The 20,689-nt window shown below is 42.7% G+C and overlaps 1 protein-coding gene across 5 annotated transcripts in view; it reads right to left on the bottom strand.

Moving 5' to 3' along the window:
- LOC126199014 (ankyrin repeat and death domain-containing protein 1A-like) overlaps nucleotides 1-20,689 on the bottom strand; it is an 811,076-nt gene that overhangs the window by 118,411 nt on the left and 671,976 nt on the right. For all 5 annotated transcript variants that reach the window (XM_049935699.1, XM_049935702.1, XM_049935701.1 and 2 more), the window contains 2 exons: nucleotides 19,528-19,626; nucleotides 10,705-10,803 (listed from right to left, as the gene is read on the bottom strand). In XM_049935699.1, the coding sequence (XP_049791656.1) occupies nucleotides 10,705-10,803; nucleotides 19,528-19,626 (198 nt within the window). The remainder of the gene's footprint in view (nucleotides 1-10,704; nucleotides 10,804-19,527; nucleotides 19,627-20,689) is intronic.

Consider the following 20,689-nt stretch of genomic DNA (forward strand, 5'->3'; position numbering starts at 1 on the left):
ATTTCATTCCTGGATTTAGAAATATTTCGGCAAGTAATACTTCTACTGACGAGAAGTACCGTGAATTAGCTACGGAAGATTACTCTGATGGACATTTAATAGGCAGTTTAGTCGTAGACAGTACAACAGAGCATATTTTAATTTTTAATTGTACGGTTCATAAAGAAAAATACAGGAACTTTCATAAAGTCCATTGTGTCCGCCATCAGCAAATCCAGATGAAGTTGATATAAGGGTCGATGAAAAAGTTTCCGTTCGGAGGTAGTACAGTCCAGAATCGTTTTGCCAATCAGGCAAAATCGCCGTGAACACTGAGGCAACCATTCCAACAAAGCGCTCAGTTGAAGATACCCGTGTCCTACTGCTTGAAGAAGTCCATATCTGCCTACTGCACGTACTCGTCCGACAGGGATCGTCGACCCTTCAAGCTCTTCTTTAAGGGACCGAAGGCGCGATAATCGCATGCGGAGAGACTATAGGACGGGTGGTTGAGTGTCTCGCCCTTGACCGTAATGGCTGAGGTTGGTCTCCCAGGTCGGCGTACTACTCATGTCTAATTGGGACAAATAAGGAACTTGGTGACCGATACACTTCCTTCATTCGCCTATGGATATCTGGCGGTTTTGTTTATCGGCAGCCAAGAAACGAATAATAGCGCCTTAGTCCTATTTGGACGCATTTGGTTAAAACGTAGGCATAGTTCACGTTTCCGCATGTCCGTCGGAAAGACACGATTCTCACACTAGTACCTTGCCTACATCTCGGTGCTTACGTATTATACGCCGAAAAGTTGGCACTTGGCGCGGTGCCTGATGGGAGCGACTGTATGTGGGAAAAGCCTTTATTGTCGCGATCAGCAGCGACCGCGCCAAGTGTCAATTTCGTTTACGGATACAGTACTCACATCGGAGTCGTGCTACGTTGCATATATCTACACTGCAGCATCTCTCTCAGACGGAAACTCTTTCATCGCCCCATACAGAAACATAAGTAAAGAGTCTACATTAATGGATAAAAGAGAGAAATACTAGACTTTCAGGGTGGCATATTATGCTTATAAACTGCTAACCAGAATAATATTGTGGTGTCACTGCCAGACACCACACTTGCTAGGTGGTAGCTTAAATCGGCCGCGGTCCATTAGTACATGTCGGACCCGCGGGTCGCCACTGTGTGATCGCAGACCGAGCGCCACCACACGGCAGGTCTCGAGAGACGTACGAGAACTCGCCCCAGTTGTACGACGACGTTGCTAGCGACTATACTGACGAAGCCTTTGCTCTCATTTACCGAGACACAGTTAGAATAGCCTTCAGCTAAGTTAATGGCTACGACTTAGCAAGGCGCCAATTGTCACAGTGCATGTATCTTTCGAGTCTCATTTGTATAGTCAAGAGAGATGTATCACAAGGAGTGATTAAAAGTTAAGTATATTCCAAAGATACGTATTTTCTTTATCGTATTCAATACGTATCCTGTTCCAGACTTCAAGCCATCCTGCTGTAGCTCAGCGCGTGCCTTTCGGCTTCCTCCTCAGTGTGGCGTGACTAGCTTGTTACGCCACAACAAATATAAAGATAAATTGTAAAGGTACTTAACAAAGAATGGTTTAAGGGAACGAAATGTTATCACAGGAGAAATTTAGAGTTCTGGTTCAGCCATGAGAAGAGTTGTAAAGGAGAATGGAGGTATCTTCCGACCATTTGCGAACGACGAGAAAGCATTCAGTAGCTGAAACGTACCAATAATAATTCTGGAGGTTTCAGCTGCTCTTCGTACCATCGGTAGTTTAATATAACTTGGTAAGTAAGTAATGAGGAAGATTTTTGTTATGTTCTAATGTTCTGTGTAGTAAAAGTAGTTTTAGAATTGTTTCATATAATCAGGGCAAGGAAGTGTTGTGCACATTGACACGTAATGGTGCGATGGAGACAGTGCAAATACAAAGGCGTGGGTGCAGGGGGCACGGCTATGGCTGCAATTCAAAAGCTAACAGTTCCTGCTGCCAGCAACAGATTAAGCACTGTTTGTAGTTCCATAGATAGAATCAAATAACATAGCCGACAACGACTGAAAGGTACTGTATTCTCCTAGCTTCAGATTCGTTTGGTATACTCAAAAGACTTGCGTTCACAATCACAGTGCTAAGTGAACTAGCGACTGTGGTCAGCACGTATTTCAATTTTTTTATCGTGTAAATTACAACGTTGTCAAACGTCTTAGAATTTGCGGCTATTACAGGTCTTAAATTAACTGCGTGACACGCGTACTTAAGTTTGGAGCCTGATGTTTTTCAAATAATGTATTTCCCACAAGTGTGATTTCTTGGAAGCTGTTGCTACAGTTATTTTATAAAGGAATTATTATTTTATCAAAGCTGGGCTTATATGCAACAGGCAGTGTTCTGCAATCCTTGTTTCTAGAAAGCACACTTATTTTCAATCATTTTAATGCTACACAAGTGTGCAAAACGAAGACGAAAGTAAGTTTCGCACGACGTTTCACTGTCAAGTAAGGTAACCCGTTGTAACTTGGGCCAACTGCCGTGTATTGATTGCCTAACAATCTGATTTGAAATTTTGTTTTACGTTCACCTCTTTACCGATATTTACGAATAGCAGCAAGCAGAAATCACATGATTTCTTTCTGTGAACTTTTGTCAGCAGCAAGCTGAAATAACACGACCTGTTCTTTAAACTTCTGTATGAACGTTATAGTAAATTCATTCCCTTGAAATATCTCGTACAGTTGAGACATATCCTTCTTCGCGCAGGTTTAGACTGCATGTTTTCGTTAGCGCTCTGTCAACTGCAGTGGTTTCCTGAGATATTAAGTAGGTGATTAAATGCCCTACGATCCTTGTTTCACAATCGAAGCAAAAACTTAGCAATTCGAAAATATACTCTAATTTCGGTGAGGAGTCTGCATAAGTTTCACCGGTTTCAATGTCACCTACACAGCAGGCAAAACATGAATAAGGAAATGTGTACGAACAATACGAAGCTAGTTTTTTTCGTCCTCTACGTCACGCTGACCACTTCAGATAGAAGCCCACGAAAAACTGTACGTAATATCTGTTTAAAATATAAGCAAGGAGCTATACAACAGTTGCGCTTGAGGACCCTTCTTTCTGCTCTTAAATAGGATTTCCGCTCTTGAATAGGGTTATTAAACTTCCCTCGCATTTCTCTCGGAGCTACCAACAGTTTTTACTTACTCCACTTACCACCGCGTACAGGGTCGACCTGGTGCTCTACTCACCAGGTTGCAAGAAAAATCCTGGCCAAGAGGAGGAGGTGGATGATCCGTGCTCGACTGTCTCACATAAATTTCGTACTTTTCCGTATTTCTAGAGACGGAATAGCGCAGCCGAGATCCAGACTTTATTTCCTCCTTGGGATAAATTAACACTAAACAGTATTATTCATTCACAGAATTTCTTTTTTCAGATTGAAAGGCATTTGAAGATTTTGTAAATGAATTATTTGATGGAGATTTTAGTGAAATGGAGCTCTCTGATGATGATGATGTTGATGATATCTATACAGATCCAGATTACCATGTTGACAATAAACTACTAAATCTGGCCAATAGAAACTCGCCCTTCTTCCAGAAGCTTACGTCGACGCTCCATCAGCGACCGTCTCATGCAATGTGTGGCCACTAGTTTCTTAGACTGAGTCCGTTTCTCCTTCAGCTTCGTGAACATCTTCTTCCTAATTATAGGTAACTTCTTCTTAATATTCAGAGTTTGTCTAATCTTCAACATTCTTCTGTAGCACCACAATTCAAAAAGTTCTACTCCTGTTTTAGAAACGAGGTTAAACGACACAACAAGCTGCTTTTTAAATTATTCTTTGCTGTGCGATTGGTCTTGGTCAAAGACAACTACTCGACAACTGTTGTACAAATGTCATCAATATAGAAAAAGAAATCAATTTATACTAGAACTTTCAAAAATGCTCTTCACCTGAAATTTCTTTGTATTTGCTTTTGTGCTGGAAAATGGTGCCGGCCACTGTGGCCGAGCGGTTCTAGGCACTTCAGTCCGGAACCACGCGGCTGCTATGGTGGCAGGTTCGAAGCCTGCCACGGGTATGGATGTATGTGATGTCCTTAGGTTAGTTAGGTTTAAGTAGTTCTAAGTCTAGAGGACTGATGACGTCAGATGTTAAGTCCCGTAGTGCTTAGAGCCATTTCAAGTATTTTTTTTTTTTTTTGAAAATGGTCTGACCGAAACCGGTCCCACATTAAAGAATAAATTGAACAACATCATACAATATTATGTATTTCATCCATGTTTCACACAAGGCTAAACTCCAGACAAACACCTTCAGCAAACAAATTTATATGCTGTGATAGATAATGAAGTCTGGCAGCAGCAATCAAATCGTTCTGAACAAGATATATTTTTTATTTCTACTTCTACTATTATGACTTGTTTTGTTGCACAAATACGAGCAAAACTTGCTTAGTTATTACTTCCTTCAGAATTGCTGATTTTTCACCTACTTTTCATTACATTTGTTTCAGTCGTATTGATGCCCACCTTATAATATTGTTTCAAGACGTTATCCATCCCGTTCAGCTGCTCTTCATAGTCCTTCACTGTTTCTGACAATTACATTGTGCCCGACCGAGACTCGAACTCGGGACCTTTGCCTTTCGCGGGCAAGTGCTCTACCATCTGAGCTACCGAAGCACGACTCACGCCCGGTACTCACAGCTTTACTTCTGCCAGTACCTCGTCTCCTACCTTCCAAACTTTACAAAAGTTCTCCTGCTAAGCATGTCTCCGCAATATCCTTTCTTTCAGGAGTGCTAGTTCTGCAAGGTTTGCAGGAGAGCTTCTGTAAAGTTTGGAAGGTAGGAGACGAGGTACCGGCAGAAGTAAAGCTGTGAGTACCGGGCGTGAGTCGTGCTTCGGTAGCTCAGATGGTAGAGCACTTGCCCGCGAAAGGGAAAGATCCCGAGTTCGAGTCTCGGTCGGGCACACAGTTTTAATCTGCCAGGAAGTTTCATATCAGCGAACGCTCCGCTGCAGAGTGAAAATCTCATTCGGGAAACATCCCCTAGGCTGTGGCTAAGCATGTCTCCGCAATATCCTTTCTTTCAGGAGTGCTAGTTCTGCAAGGTTCGCAGGAGAGCTTCTGTGAAGTTTGGAAGGTAGGAGACGAGGTACTGGCAGAAGTAAAGCTGTGAGTACCGGGCGTGAGTCGTGCTTCGGTAGCTCAGATGGTAGAGCACTTGCCCGCGAAAGGCAAAGGTCCCGAGTTCGAGTCTCGGTCGGGCACACAGTTTTAATCTGCCAGGAAGTTTCATATCAGCGAACACTCCGCTGCAGAGCGAAAATCTCATTCTGGAAATTACATTGTCATCATCAACCCTTAAATTTTTTCTGACTCTCCCGGAATTTTAATATGCATTTATAATTTCTCCTTGGTTATACTGCTTGCACAGTGTACAAATTCAAAAACATGTGGGATTGGGCGCAACCTTGTCTCACTCCCTCCGTAACTAATGTTTTCCTTTTACGTTTCTTGACTTCTACAAATGCAGTCTGGTTGCTGCTGTGTCCGCTGTCAGTTATGGAACACAGCTGTACCTACAGAGGGCGCCACACGTGAGGCAATCCAAGCGTAGCACCTGGTAGTTAGGAGCAGTCGCCACATACGTTTGCGCACGTAACAGTAATTTCATTATCCTTCCGCCATGAGACCTACAAATAGTCGGCCCTATCCGCCGAGGCAGCAAAGGACTTGGAAGAGCAGTTGAACGGAATGGATAGTGTCTTGAGAGGAGGGTATAAGATGAACATCAACAAAAGTAAAACGAGGATAATGGAATGTAGTCGAATTAAGTCGTGTGATGCTGAGGGAATTAGATTAGAAAATGAGACACTTAAAGTACTAAAGGGGTTTTGCTATTTGGGGAGCAAAATAACTGATGATGGTCGAAGTAGAGAGGATATAAAATGTAGACTGGCAATGGCAAGGAAAGCGTTTCTGAAGAAGAGAAATTTGTTAAAGTCGAGTATAGATTTAAATGTCAGGAAGTCGTTTCTGAAAGTATTTGTATAGAGTGTAGGCATGTATGGAAGTGAAACATGGACGATAAATAGTTTGGACAAGAAGAGAATAGAAGCTTTCGAAATGTGGTGCTACAGAAGAATGCTGAAGATTAGATGGGTAGATCACATAACTAATGATGAGGTATTGAATAGAACTGGGGAGAAGAGGAGTATGTGGCACAACTTGACAAAAAGAAGGGACCGGTTGGTAGGACATGTTTTGAGGCATCAAGGGATCACAAATTTAGCATTGGAGGGCAGCGTGGAGGGTAAAAATCGTAGAGGGAGACCAAGAGATGAATACACTAAGCAGATTCAGAAGGATGTAGGTTGCAGTAGGTACTGGGAGATGAAGAAGCTTGCACAGGATAGAGTAGCATGGAGAGCTGCATCAAACCATTCTCAGGACTGAAGAAAACAACAACAACAACAACATCGGCCGATAGCTATGTCTGCCACCACAGAGGATACTGACTACTAGGGACTACTTTCTTCATCCGGCAAAACAGTTTGCAAATGAAGATTCTTCCGCTGTTTGTGAGCAAACGCAGGCGCACAGATTCACTCTGCCAATAGTCGCACTTGCGGCAGATCATTAGTTGCCTAGCAGTTATCTATCGGTGGCACAGTAACATTTCATCTGCTATCAACGAGTGATCATCGCACAGTTAACGCCGAGTGTCGAAGTGTTTATCATTATTCGAGACAGATCTATAAATTGTCTTCAAAAGCAGACCAGATTTAACAGTTGCAGATTAGTAGCCAACGTTCACTGAGTTAGGTTTGACAAGTGTGCAGTACTCTTTGTTCAATGTCACGTCTTACCGTCGAACTGAAGGTCAGTGTTTATATACCTATTATTTTAATAAATGATTTTTCATTACTAATGAGGGCGTTTCAAACCTTACTTGTTTTTAGTTTATATTGCGCCTCGATGAATCTAGTTGCAAGCATGTAGCACGCCATCTAAAGAGAGCAGTTACTGGTCTGTGGTAAGACGTTCGCTTCCTGCTACCTTCAAGTGGGATGCGAACTTAATTGGTAAACACAACAGTTTCTGTACAAAATTCTGTACAGCCTTTCGCTCCAGGTATTTTACTATTGCTGTTTTCAGAATTTCGAAGCAAGAATGTACACTAACTGGTACATTGTTAAAACCGTTCTCTACATCAACAATTCCTACAAATTTAGATTTTCCTTCCCTCAACCTGTCTTCTATGATAAGTCACAGGAGCAATATTGCCTCGCGTGTTACCCCATTTCTCCAGAACTCAAACTGATGCATCTCGAGGTCATTTCTACCCCTTCTTTTCCTTCTGCTACAAATAATTCGATGGGTAATCTATTTAATGGTACCCTGTTTCATTGTCTACTATACGGTCCAGTCAGTCACTGTCTTCTTGAACATACCTGGAATAAACAAGGAATTTTGTTGATACACATCTAATACACTCTTCCTTAATTACTGATCTGACCGTTGTTGCAACTCACGACTTAACACCAGAAACCTCTGAGGTGTCCGCGTATGGGTCACTGCACTGCTCTCGTTTTTGATGTTCACAGGAACTTCTTCATCTACTAATTGTACGCTGCGGTTTGATCAGAAATTAGCTGACACTTCATTAAGCGCGGTCGTACAACAGATGTGAACGTTGTTACAGGTCACGCTCCGAACACTGTACTGAATTCGTTTCTTTTAGGGATTCCGTGAAAAATCTCACTAGCCTTACAACATGATTCATTGAAAGTAGCTCATAAATCTAAACCTGTTTAATGTGCACGTTGCAGAGGAGAGCTGACGGCGGTTTTCGTTTCACAGGAATACAACGCCACATGGAACCCAGTTTTAACAGCCGCTGGGAAATACCAGGCGGACAGTATGTTCTTAACAAGGAATTTGTGACAGCCTAAACACTACCTACGGCTATTGCATATTTTGTGTCAGAGGAGGTTTCAGTGTCTACTCTTCCGCACTCTGTTGGACAATGTGCGAACGGACCGTAGAGAAAGAAAGTGATGATATGTGAGGTATATTGTGGATTGCTCGATATTTGCGCTCTGGAACATGCCGTACTGTGTACTCGCTCTTTGTCACGTAGATTAACTATTACATAATTTACATATGTTTTTCGTAGTTCGTAAATGTTTAGGAGATTCTCTCACAAGGGAACCTCCCCATCGCACCCCCCTCAGATTTAGTTATAAGTTGGCACAGTGGATAGGCCTTGAAAAACTGAACACAGATAAATCGAGAAAACAGGAAGAAGTTGTGTGGAACTATGAAAAAAATTAGTAAAATATACAAACTCAGTAGTCCATCCGAAGATAGGCAACATCAAGGAGACTGGGAGTCAAGGAGCGTCGTGGTCCCGTGGTTAGCGAGATCAGCTACGGAACGAGAGGTCCTAGGTTCAAGTCTTCCCTCGAGTGAAAAGTTTAACTTTTTATTTTCAGTTTATGTGACAAACTCTTGTTTTCATCACTTTTTTGGGAGTGATTATCACATCCACAAGAAAACCTTAATCGGGAAAGGTAGAAGAATCTTTTGACCCATTCGCTAAGTGTACAAGTTAGGTGGGCCGACAACATATTCCTGTCATGTGACGCACATGCCGTCACCAGTGTCGTATAGAATATATCAGACGTGTTTTCCTGTGGAGGAATCGGTTGACCTATGACCTTGCGATCAAATGTTTTCGTTTCCCATTGGAGAGGAACGTCCTTTCATCTACTAATCGCACGGTTTTGCGGTGCGGTCGCAAAACACAAACACTAAACTTATTACAGTGAACAGAGACCTCAATGAACGAACGGACAGATCATATCTTTGCAAAAATAAAGAAAGTAAAATTTTCAGTCGTGGGAGGACTTGAACCAAGGACCTCTCGTTCCGCAGCTATTCACGCTAACCACGGGACCACGACGCCCCTGAGCTCACTTTTGGCTTGATATTGCCGATGTTTGCATGGACTACTCAGTTTGTATATTTTATTATTTTTTTTCATAGTTCCACACAACTTCTTCCTGTTTTCTCGATTGATCTGTGTTCAGTTTTTCAAGGCCTATCCACTGTGCCAACTTATAACTAAATCTGAGGGGGGTGCGACGGGGAGGTTCCCTTGTCAGGCATTTTCGAAGATTTTGAATAATTTATTAGTAAACTTTGTATATTTATTGAAACTGAGTCAGTTATAAATGTGTAGGATCACATACGTGAGGTTGTCATTGCTTCTAGGAATGAAAGAGAATTTAGGTTATCTGGTAAATAAGTAGACAGAGTATCTAGGAGAGATTACGCAAAGTAAAAGGATAGAATTTCCCGACTCCTTGACTACACGGAGCGGAAGAGTAAACGCATCCGAAGTTGACCTTTGTGGATGCACTAGCACGTAGGTCATGGGTAAAACCGGAAATCGTTCACAATTTTACATCCTCGGCTAACAAGCTGTACTTACCTCTCTATCCGACTCAGCGCTTCAAAGTACTGAAGTTGCTCGCACTAGAATTTAGACTCCTTTCGCGCTGGGAAGATCTGCACGAACAGCTCGATCGCCTGTCGTCCGCCTGAATGGATGGTCTGAACAATAGAGTTTGCCTATATTTCGACCTGCACTTGTTAAACAGTGAGAGCAGCCAGAAGAAACAGGTCTTGGTAAATATAATTTTCACAAAGATCATCAGAATCCTTAAAAACCCCAAAAACATGATTGCTTCTCGCTGCTCCTCATGTTCTCGGCAGGATTGTTTACGACAATCTGGTTTCAGACAGCAAGTTGTTTGTCGGGTTCGTCCCAGTTGGGAAATTTCTGTCTTGTCATACTGTTAACGGCACATCTAAGGGATACTAGTATCATAAATAATCACGGAAACTCGAGAAATCTACGATGGCCGACCCCTACTTCGTAAGGCCATGATGTGATAGAGAGGAACGCCGACATCCTCATCTATGCTTCTCGATTCTTGGAATAAGTTATCATATGCGCTTCCCAGATCCGCCCATCAATTGAGTTACGTACATACTAGATATATTCTCGGAAACCTGTAGGGAGAGAAGCTTACCATCTAAAATCAGGTGGATAATAAAACAGAAGATCCTTATGTTGTTCTCAATGCATCAAGAAATGAATGATACTTTGAGTCATACAGAAAGTGAGAAGAATAACTAAACTTTCAGGGAGTTTCATACCAGCTCACATTCCGCTGCAGAGTGAAAATTTCATTCTGCAAGTATTCCCCGGGCTGTGGTTAAGCCAGGTGTCCCCAATATGCTTTCCTCCAGGAGTGCTTGGCCTGCAAGTTTCGCAGGAGAACATTTGTGAAACTTCCAGGTACGTTAAAACTGTGTGCCCTGTTAAGACTCGAACTCGAGGGCTTTGCTTTTCGCGAGGCAATTGCTCTATCAACTGAGCTGCCGAAGCAAAGGTTCTGAGTTAGACTCTCCGTCCGGCACACAGTATTAACCTGCCAGGAAGATTCAATAACTTTGTGAGGCCCATTCCAAATGGCAAATTTTGTAACAAGTCGCCAAAGCGGATCCTGTCTGGTGGAGATGAAGAATGAACACATATGCGAAGAAATGTGTGGTGCGTGCTGAGAGCCAAAGTCGGAGAGAACCGCCACGCCACGCCACATACCTGCTCTCGCTGGTCGATGTTGGCGCCCGCGGCCAGCAGCAGCTTGCAGATCTCCGTGTAGCCCTGCTCGGCGGCGATGTGGATTGGCGACTGCAGTCTCTGCCAGGGGAACAAGCAACATTAGTAGCATGCTGTATCACATTGCCACACAGAAGACCCAAATAATGCAAGGAAAACATTACGGTAAGCCAAAGAACAGTATCGAAAGAAAATCTTAACAGAACAGCGAGAAGTGAATGAAAATATTTTTGCTATACCAGCATTTGCACCAGTTTTATGGCGGCTACGCCTTTCGAGCTGAAGTCCACAATTTGGGTCGACCGAGGCGTCCGATCCCACCCGTCGGCTTTGACCCCTGACGTAAGGCTGTTGTGGTGTGTGACGTCACGACGGCGCGGAATTTAGTTTGTGAGAGTGGCGTGTTTATAGGTGTTTTGATGCGATCGGTGGTGCTCTCTGGTGGTGTGTTAGGTGATGTTTTTGGTTTAGTTTGCGAGTGTGGCGACGTGTGTGAATTTTGGTAAATTGCTTTTTTTATGTCTTTGGTAGGTATGGATATGACTGACAGGGTCAACAGTTTTCGGTTGTCGGCTATGATGGGGGACAGTGCGTTGTCTCTAATAAAATTTCTTCAACTATTCGGATTTTTCGATGAAGTCGTGAAGTGTTCAGTATGTAGTGAAGAAATGAGGCTTACTTAAAGTTCCGGCGTCTCGGACCAGGGACGGTTGTATGTGGAGATGTCGTAAGGATAACAAGTCAAGGGAAGTGTTCGATCCCAATGTGTGGCTGTGAATGTTGGTATTGGTATCGGGAGACGTTTTTGAGCTATATAGGTCAAGGGAAGTGTTAGATCCTAATTTATGGGATCGGGAGCTGGTATTGAGCTCTATAGCTCAAGCGAAGTGTCCGATTCCTGATGATATTGTGTTTAGTAGAAATTGGGGAGTTTTGTGATGTCGGTTTTTTTCATCGTTTTGCGTGGTTTTGTATGGGGGTGGGTGTCTAAATTTGTTTATATTTAGTTTGTCCCCACCCAAAAGAAACTCTATTTCCCGCGCTTGTCCCGTTGGTGTCATTAGGCTTTTTGTGGAACGTGTGTGTGTTTTTCGATGTATTTCCGTCCTCATAATGTGTACGTAACGACTTTATATGCGCCATGTTGGAATCGTGGTTTATGGTCGTTTCCGCCATATTTGTGACTTCATGGGTCAAAGCAGACAGGCGGGATCGGACGCTTCCGTATTTCCCACAATTTAAAGTGCACTTCAATCAAACTAGGTTTACACAGACATGGTGAAAATCTTTCAATATGACAGATAAACTACTACTTTTTATCTCTAAAATTAATTTAGAAATTCGACATAGTCTTGTTTCAAATCGATACTCATTGTCCAAGAAGTTTTCAGTGAGTAGACTGCAATGTTCTAGTACCATTTTGGAAGGTCTTCCGTACCATCACGTAGAATTTTCATAACCCTTACATTGCTGTCAGATCATTTACCTGCCGTAAATTTCTCGGTAGGAAGGAATGGTATTAGGTAAAGTAGACAGTGCAGATGTTCCTGCTATACTGCTCAGTTCAGAAAGCGACACAGAAAGGATGGAATCTCCTACGGCATGAGTGGAATTGCTGCACCCTCGACGTCAGCGTTAATGGAGTAATGGGTCGTGTCGCTCATAAATTACTGCCTGCAAAATACGTTATACATGTGATGCCGATCACTGTGAACCAGTGGTGGCTGCTGTGGAAGAGCACAAAAGTAAGTACACACCCTAACTTTCGACACCTTGTGGATTTATTTTTCTTTGAATGATATTAAACGTAACATAGATGCTGCAATCTGAAACATGTGGCATGTAAATCTACCGCACTAGTCCTCCCCTAGATTCCGTGAACCTTCAGTTGCGCACGTTGTAAGTAGCTTTTGAGAATGAGCAACTCGCGTAACGTAATTGCCTAATGTGCCAAATACATACAGATATAATGATCGAAGTGCCTGGTTCACGATGTACACAGCTAGCTTTTGCTACTCAACCAGACAACCAGAAGTTAATGTTGGTGCCACCAGGTGGCACACATTGAGGCAGACTTTTATCCCCATTCGCTCGGCGTAAATCCTGCTACATGATAGCACACTCTTCAGGTATGCTAATTCATTTACTATATACTGTAGTAAAATTGGATCGGACGTCCGTATATGTTACAGTTGTACTGACAGTAAATCTACTTTGTGAGTTTCTGAATGAGTTACAGTATATTAAGTTACGATATTTATCATGTAGTAATCCATTTAAGGTGCTTACAATCATAAGGGCTTGAAGCACATCACCGTCGACTGTGAAATTGTAGCATTTATTCAGCTTCTGAAATCTGTTGACCTTACGGTGAGGCAGGTTTATCCGTACTGGCCCAAACTGTATATACGAAAATTCACGAAAAGCTGTATCAATAGTTTCTCTGACATTCACTTAAATGTGGGATCGATGGCAGTGTGCTTTACGCTCTTATGGATCTCAGCGTCTCATTTGTATTCTAGTCAGGTGGCCATGTTGGTAAACATTACTACTTGAGTTTAATCATTTTCACAAATGGCATTTTTTCGTTTGGAGTTGGTTGTTTACTGTGCGGGAATCGCCCTTCGTGTGCAGTGTAGACATGAACTATGTTGAATCTGTTGTAGATGCTAACTGAAAAGTAAATCTATGAGGATGGGCCGTGAGTGGCGCTTGAGTAGCTCAGTAGGTAGAACAGTTGCCCATGAAAGGCGAAGGTTCCAAGTTCGAGTCCCAGTCCTACATAGAGCTATAATCTGCAAGGAAATTTCATGTCAGCGGACACACCGCTGCAGAGGGAAAATATCATTCAGGGAGCAGTAAAGTTAGTTAGCAGAAAAGTTAGCTGCAAAGGAACCAGGGCCTCCATGAACTTATCCTTGATTGAGAGAATGACGAAATGAAATAAGCATGACTACAACCGAACATTTAAGGAGGAAGTGCGCTGTTAGCACAAGTTGTTGTGTGAGTGCAGCGTAAGAAAATCTTATTTTCAGCCCGGACGTAAATTCGTGAAGTGCTGCACCTGTTAGGGATTTTGTATAGTTGTCCGAATAAACTGGATAAGCACAAATACTTCCACTTACACAAAAATGCGAGTGGAGAGTTGCGAAAACTTACGTTATTTTGTTATTGCTTTTATTATTTTTATGGAAAGCAAGCATCCATTATATTTTCCAGAGCAGTGCCTGCCACGAGAATAAAAACAGTGAGTAATACCATCAAATTAATCTTACAATCTTAATATTCTTTCCGCATACAGTGCGCACTTTTTTGTCTCTGTATTTGCCACAGATGCACGACCCCCACAATGCTCCAAACTAAATTGTATCATCTGATGATGAATCGCCTGGCGATTCGAAACCGGTCATGAAAAAATAGAATATTGAACAAAAAACGGCGATTAGTTGCAATAATTCCTGAAACCTTTAACAAGATAGTCGCAGTTTCCAAATACGGAATTGATTGTAGGCGCTACAGTCTGCAACCGCGCGACCGCTACGGTCGCAGGTTCGAATCCTGCCTCGGGCATGGATGTGTGTGATTTCCTTAGGTTAGTTAGGTTTAAGTAGTTCTAAGTTCTAAGGGACTGATGACCTCAGAAGTTAAGCCCCATAGTGCTCAGAGCCATTTGAACCATTTTTCTAATTATTAGCACCGAAAATCCTTAAGTTTCCTCATGGACAAAACCACTTCTCAGGACCTTGTCCTAATGGAATTTGTTTTGCTTCTGTATGTCAAGCCCGTAATTACCTATTCTTAAGTTCCAGTTGGTCCATATCAGATGTATAGTATCCATATTCTCCAGCTAATAAACCTCTGCATGGTAATCAATTTCAGTATATTCTTGTCCTATCCAGCGCGGCAGAATGAAACCGGGTGGTGGTGTACGCCCATGGAATTCGTACCAACCATTTGAGTGTAGTTTCATTTCTAACGTGAAGTGGTGGACGCATTTTTTATCCTTAGGTATGAAACTGCGAAATTTATTTTCTTTTTAAAACAGTGCGAACATTCACGTAGTTAATTCCTTACTTAAAATACACTCCTGGAAATGGAAAAAAGAACACATTGACACCGGTGTGTCAGACCCACCATACTTGGTCCGGACACTGCGAGAGGGCTGTACAAGCAATGATCACACGCACGGCACAGCGGACACACCAGGAACCGCGGTGTTGGCCGTCGAATGGCGCTAGCTGCGCAGCATTTGTGCACCGCCGTCGTCAGTGTCAGCCAGTTTGCCGTGGCATACGGAGCTCCATCGCAGTCTTTAACACTGGTAGCATGCCGCGACAGCGTGGACGTGAACCGTATGTGCAGTTGACGGACTTTGAGCGAGGGCGTATAGTGGGCATGCGGGAGGCCGGGTGGACGTACCGCCGAATTGCTCAACACGTGGGGCGTGAGATCTCCACAGTACATCGATGTTGTCGCCAGTGGTCGGCGGAAGGTGCACGTGCCCGTCGACCTGGGACCGGACCGCAGCGACGCACGGATGCACGCCAAGACCGTAGGATCCTACGCAGTGCCGTAGGGGACCGCACCGCCACTTCCCAGCAAATTAGGGACACTGTTGCTCCTGGGGTATCGGCGAGGACCATTCGCAACCGTCTCCATGAAGCTGGGCTACGGTCCCGCACACCGTTAGGCCGTCTTCCGCTCACGCCCCAACATCGTGCAGCCCGCCTCCAGTGGTGTCGCGACAGGCGTGAATGGAGGGACGAATGGAGACGTGTCGTCTTCAGCGATGAGAGTCGCTTCTGCCTTGGTGCCAATGATGGTCGTATGCGTGTTTGGCGCCGTGCCGGTGAGCGCCACAATCAGGACTGCATACGACCGAGGCACACAGGGCCAACACCCGGCATCATGGTGTGGGGAGCGATCTCCTACACCGGCCGTACACCACTGGTGATCGTCGAGGGGACACTGAATAGTGCACGGTACATCCAAACCGTCATCGAACCCATCGTTCTACCATTCCTAGACCGGCAAGGGAACTTGCTGTTCCAACAGGACAATGCACGTCCGCATGTATCCCGTGCCACCCAACGTGCTCTAGAAGGTGTAAGTCAACTACCCTGGCCAGCAAGATCTCCGGATCTGTCCCCCATTGAGCATGTTTGGGACTGGATGAAGCGTCGTCTCATGCGGTCTGCACGTCCAGCACGAACGCTGGTCCAACTGAGGCGCCAGGTGGAAATGGCATGGCAAGCCGTTCCACAGGACTACATCCAGCATCTCTACGATCGTCTCCATGGGAGAATAGCAGCCTGCATTGCTGCGAAAGGTGGATATACACTGTACTAGTGCCGACATTGTGCATGCTCTGTTGCCTGTGTCTATGTGCCTGTGGTTCTGTCAGTGTGATCATGTGATGTATCTGACCCCAGGAATGTGTCAATAAAGTTTCCCCTTCCTGGGACAATGAATTCACGGTGTTCTTATTTCAATTTCCAGGAGTGTATATTGTGCCTAAGCTTCTGATGTTCCTACGATATCCAGCGTTCTATATATCTTTAATTAACGACAGATATTGGCCATACTCCAACTTTGTCAGTGCTTTCAGCTGTAGTTGTCGTTCAGGGATGTCTTCCACATCTCTTGTCTTGAAAGGAAATACACCCACTTTTTAACTCATTTGCCTCTTTTCCAACTGTTCAGCTGTTAGAAATGAAGGAGCAGCTTGTTACTTACAATCTTTCATGAGCTTCGGTTCATTTCTTTGGCAAAAATAGTACAAATCAAAGAATTTTGTGACGGCATGGTATATTACTTGATGAATTTGAACGGGACATACAAACCGCGACTATCCAAACTACCCGGACGAACGAAACTTGTTTCGTAGCATGCTGAAACTTGACTTACGTCAGTGCTAAAAAGGCACCAGTTTAACAAAAACTCAACTTGCGTCAGCGCAATTTTTGTGCTAGACACAGGCAGTTTACGTTTTTACCGTCTCTGTTGCCTCAGCCATTTGCTACTTTCGCACGCGGTGTGAATGGAACAACAAGAATTCCGATGTAAAGAAATAGCACTGTGCTGTTTTTTCACATCCTATTCTTTGAAAATAGCTGCTGAAAATGATGAGCAGAAATCTAAATGACAAGATTGGTTTTTAATGCTTGCGGAGATGTGTAAGGGGAAATACTGACGGAATTGGCGGTAGCGCTACTAACAGAAACAGCAACGTTTAGCTTCATCACGCAATTTTGACACTACAGCTACTAGGTCGCTTCCGTTGGTAGAAATGAAGAAGAAGAAGAAGAAAAAAAAAAAAAACCGGGAAGTCGACGTGAAGTGTTCCGGATAAATCCGATGTGACAAAACCGAACGACGGAACTGCTTGCATAAGGGCCAGAGACGGATCAACGTATTATTGACTTGCTCAGTTAGCGAAGCTCTAACTCTTGAATGAATAACCCAGTTTTTTTTTAATTTTAGTCATTTGTTTGTCTTTATTTATGTATCACGTCTTCCGATTTCCGTCCCACACGGATAATTCTTTGGTGGTGCCATTGTTTTTGTTTTGGTTTGTTTTGGTTTCTGTGTGTGTGTGTGTGTGTGTGTGTGTGTGTGTGTGTGTGTGTGTGTGTGTGTATCGAAAGCTTCGGCTCAGGACGTCAGTCAGCAGGAATAACATGATTATGACGCTATGTTACTCAGTGAAAAACGGACAATCCATCTAATTGCATGCCTGATAGTCTTTCAAAAAGCATATTCGCTCGGAACACAAGTAATGTGTCTTTCTATTAATCACCGCTGCTATGTACTGATGACCGCTGCGTCACGGCTCTGACGCTTCCAGACTGTCTTCTCAAAGTCAACCTCCGGATAGGGGAATACATTGTCTTATCTGCTTGTACCTCTATCGTAGAGACGGTACTTTTCCCGAATGTAAGTTCCTATTCAAAATCATATCGTGTCAGTTCCGAGTACAAGACGCCATAAAAGTAATTAATTTAAAAACACTCTGCACCTGATGCTAGTAATTACTTACTCTCCAATATGTTATCACTCAAACAAAACGTATATCCAAGAAATCAATCCGGCGGCTACAATGAAATCTATAATAAAATTTCCAGAATCACTAAAGAGCAAAATTTCCAGAATCATTGAATATGTATGCTGGACTAAAACGAGAATTCTATTCTTTAACTCTCGCAGTAATCATTTTATGAAAGTAGGAGAGGGATATTGGCGGTTTAAAGTTTTCAGTCGGTCATTGGGAATGGGCAGCATGTCTCATTCGTTCAGGGTGAGCACCACAGATGACTCTTTTTTCCCCCACCAGCGCAGCTGACGACGTGGCCTTTGGAGCACTGTGCTTTCCTGCCGACAGACCGATTCGCTATATACACTTCCAGTGAGTCTAAGGAAGTAGTATCAAATTGTACTCGATCTTTTTCATACTCATACAGACTTGTATTGATATTATAACAGTCTGCAAAAATCTCAGTTCAATATCTTGAGTACATGCGGAGATATAAAATTTTACCTAAAAACCAAAATACCTCTTCTGATACTACAAAAACTGACCTAGGGATTGTGATGTTTTCCTTTATAATATGATTTGAAACTATAACTAAACAGATTCATTCCATAGAAATTATTATTCTAGACTTTTCTTTACTTCCGTTACGATAGCTTGATGACGTAATAGTAACGTTTTCAAAAATTATTTAATTTTGTTTTGCTGTATGAGTGTTTTCGAGAGACTGAGAGGGTGCATGGAGGCCATTCGTAAAATGTGAATGTTTTATTTTGTTAAAAATTACTGTGCAATCAGGAATCATGTAACATATGTCAAGTGTACATGATTTTGCATAAAAGCAGCCAGAAGAAAAGCTAAGGGTTAAAATCAATTGGTCTTTCATCCCTGGGGATGATTTGTATTTTGTTTTATCCAAACGAAATTTGCTTTCAAACGCTCAGAATTTCTATTATGAATTTCTGTCTCCAATTCTCTCGGAACATTTGGAAGACCACTTCTTTTTGAGAAAACTATAGGACAACGTGATGTAGGACGTAAAAATCACTCGGGTCGGACTGGTAAGGTTCCAGCTGCTTTCGTGTGGAAACTTTGTAGTAAAAACCGCAATTAACTTGTACCATCGAGAGTTTTGACAGTAAATACGGACGTTTTAGCCGTTTACAACTTCTTTTGGAGGCAATAAAACCTAATCAATTGAACTTTAAATATTTTCGCGGAAGTTGTTTCGAATCCCTCACGCCTGAAATTTTGTGAACTTTACAGATCCTACCTCGTAGTTTGAGTTGTGTGTCCTTTGGTTGATAGTCATTGAGTTGAATTTTCTTCAACGCTGCTCTTTTAGGTTGAACTAGTACCTACGAACGCAGAGCTAAGAGGGCAGGCGTCAAGAAGCCTACTGAGGTAGATGAAATGAGCTATCAGAGGTGACGGAGGGTGAACCCACCTGGCTACATCTAGTATGCTTTCACTTCACAGAATATATTCGTGACATGAAAATGTGAGCACTTAACTGTAAGGAACTGGTGATCATTTCATTATTGCACTGCACTGATTACCATAGGAGCTAAAAATGAAAGCGTCAAGTTGTAAGAAATATTACATACTGACATTAAATTTTCATTTATGAGTATACAATAGGTATGAAGGATACTATTAAATAGCACCACTAGAGACAATTTCTTAATCATTTTAAAATTCGGGTAATTATTTCCTATGTTTTGCTGTTGACGTAGTGCATCGGTGAAACTGAGACATGAATGCATCATACTCACCACGTTAAGCGCGTTAAGATCTGCACCCTTGCTGACGAGAAGTTCGACGGTTTCCAGTTTGTTGGCTTGACACGCCATGTGCAGCGGCGTATTGCCATTCTGAAATTCAGAGTTCCATTAAAATAAACATGTAAGCGCACATACACAATAATATATTAAAGGAAATTAAAAAAAACATCATTGTGAAACATCCCTATATTAACTGTTGCGGTTAAGGTCTTCCGAAAGAGAGGAGGGATGACTTAACCAATTTTGCATCCTTAAATTTTATTAATATTAGTATAGAATTTTACTGATCAGTGATTATTCAAGAAATATTGTGGCAAATATTGTGTAAAATAAGCAGATGCAGTTATGAATCCATGCAGAGGTAGGGTCACTTTGTAACGATGCTGTTAAATAGTATGTTATTTATAGCAGCCATAACAGGTAACAGCAAGACAAAAGTAAGTTCTTTTTTTAGTATTAGATGTCTGGATGGAATAGTACCACCAACCACATCCACCAATATCAGTTTCATTGAGGTTTTGTGGTGATACTGGCGTTACTATCAGCTTTTGCATATGACTGCTTTAAGCTGTGAAAATGTCGGGTTCTACAAGATGCGGCTGAATAATGTGAAATCTGACATTATTGCTGTGCCAGTATTTCCTGACTTACTGAAAAACTGCGATATGCAGATCACACTCCACGCAATAATGGAAGGAAAAGCGGAATCTCCGCTGCAGAATAATAGATCCATTCTAGTCTGCGCTGTCCTATATTCCTTCAGAGTGCAAGAATTCAAGGGGAGTATAATTTATGTTAGGCTCAAGGTTCTGGTAGGCAGTTTCAAGGAAATTACAGTAACAGAACACTTGTACGAAATTTATTTGTAGGGAAGACAAGATCAGAAGAGAAAGAGTTATACCAACAAAAGACTGGGAGCCACAGAAAGGTACTACTTGCATTTCAAACACTCCGCCACCCAGCAACACGCGTCCATGAAACCAATCCTTCCATAGGTGCGTTGATTGCAACGTATTTCATGGTCGAAAACGACAGTTCACAGAAAAATAAAAAACAGGAGGCGTTCTTGACAACATTCAACCTTACTCTATGGATATCGTGAGGCTGCAATCCTACTGATGGTGATCTGACCCCTTTGGAGTGTAGTGCGACT

The sequence above is a fragment of the Schistocerca nitens genome, chromosome 8, assembly GCF_023898315.1.
Source record: "Schistocerca nitens isolate TAMUIC-IGC-003100 chromosome 8, iqSchNite1.1, whole genome shotgun sequence".
Lineage (NCBI taxonomy): Eukaryota > Metazoa > Arthropoda > Insecta > Orthoptera > Acrididae > Schistocerca > Schistocerca nitens.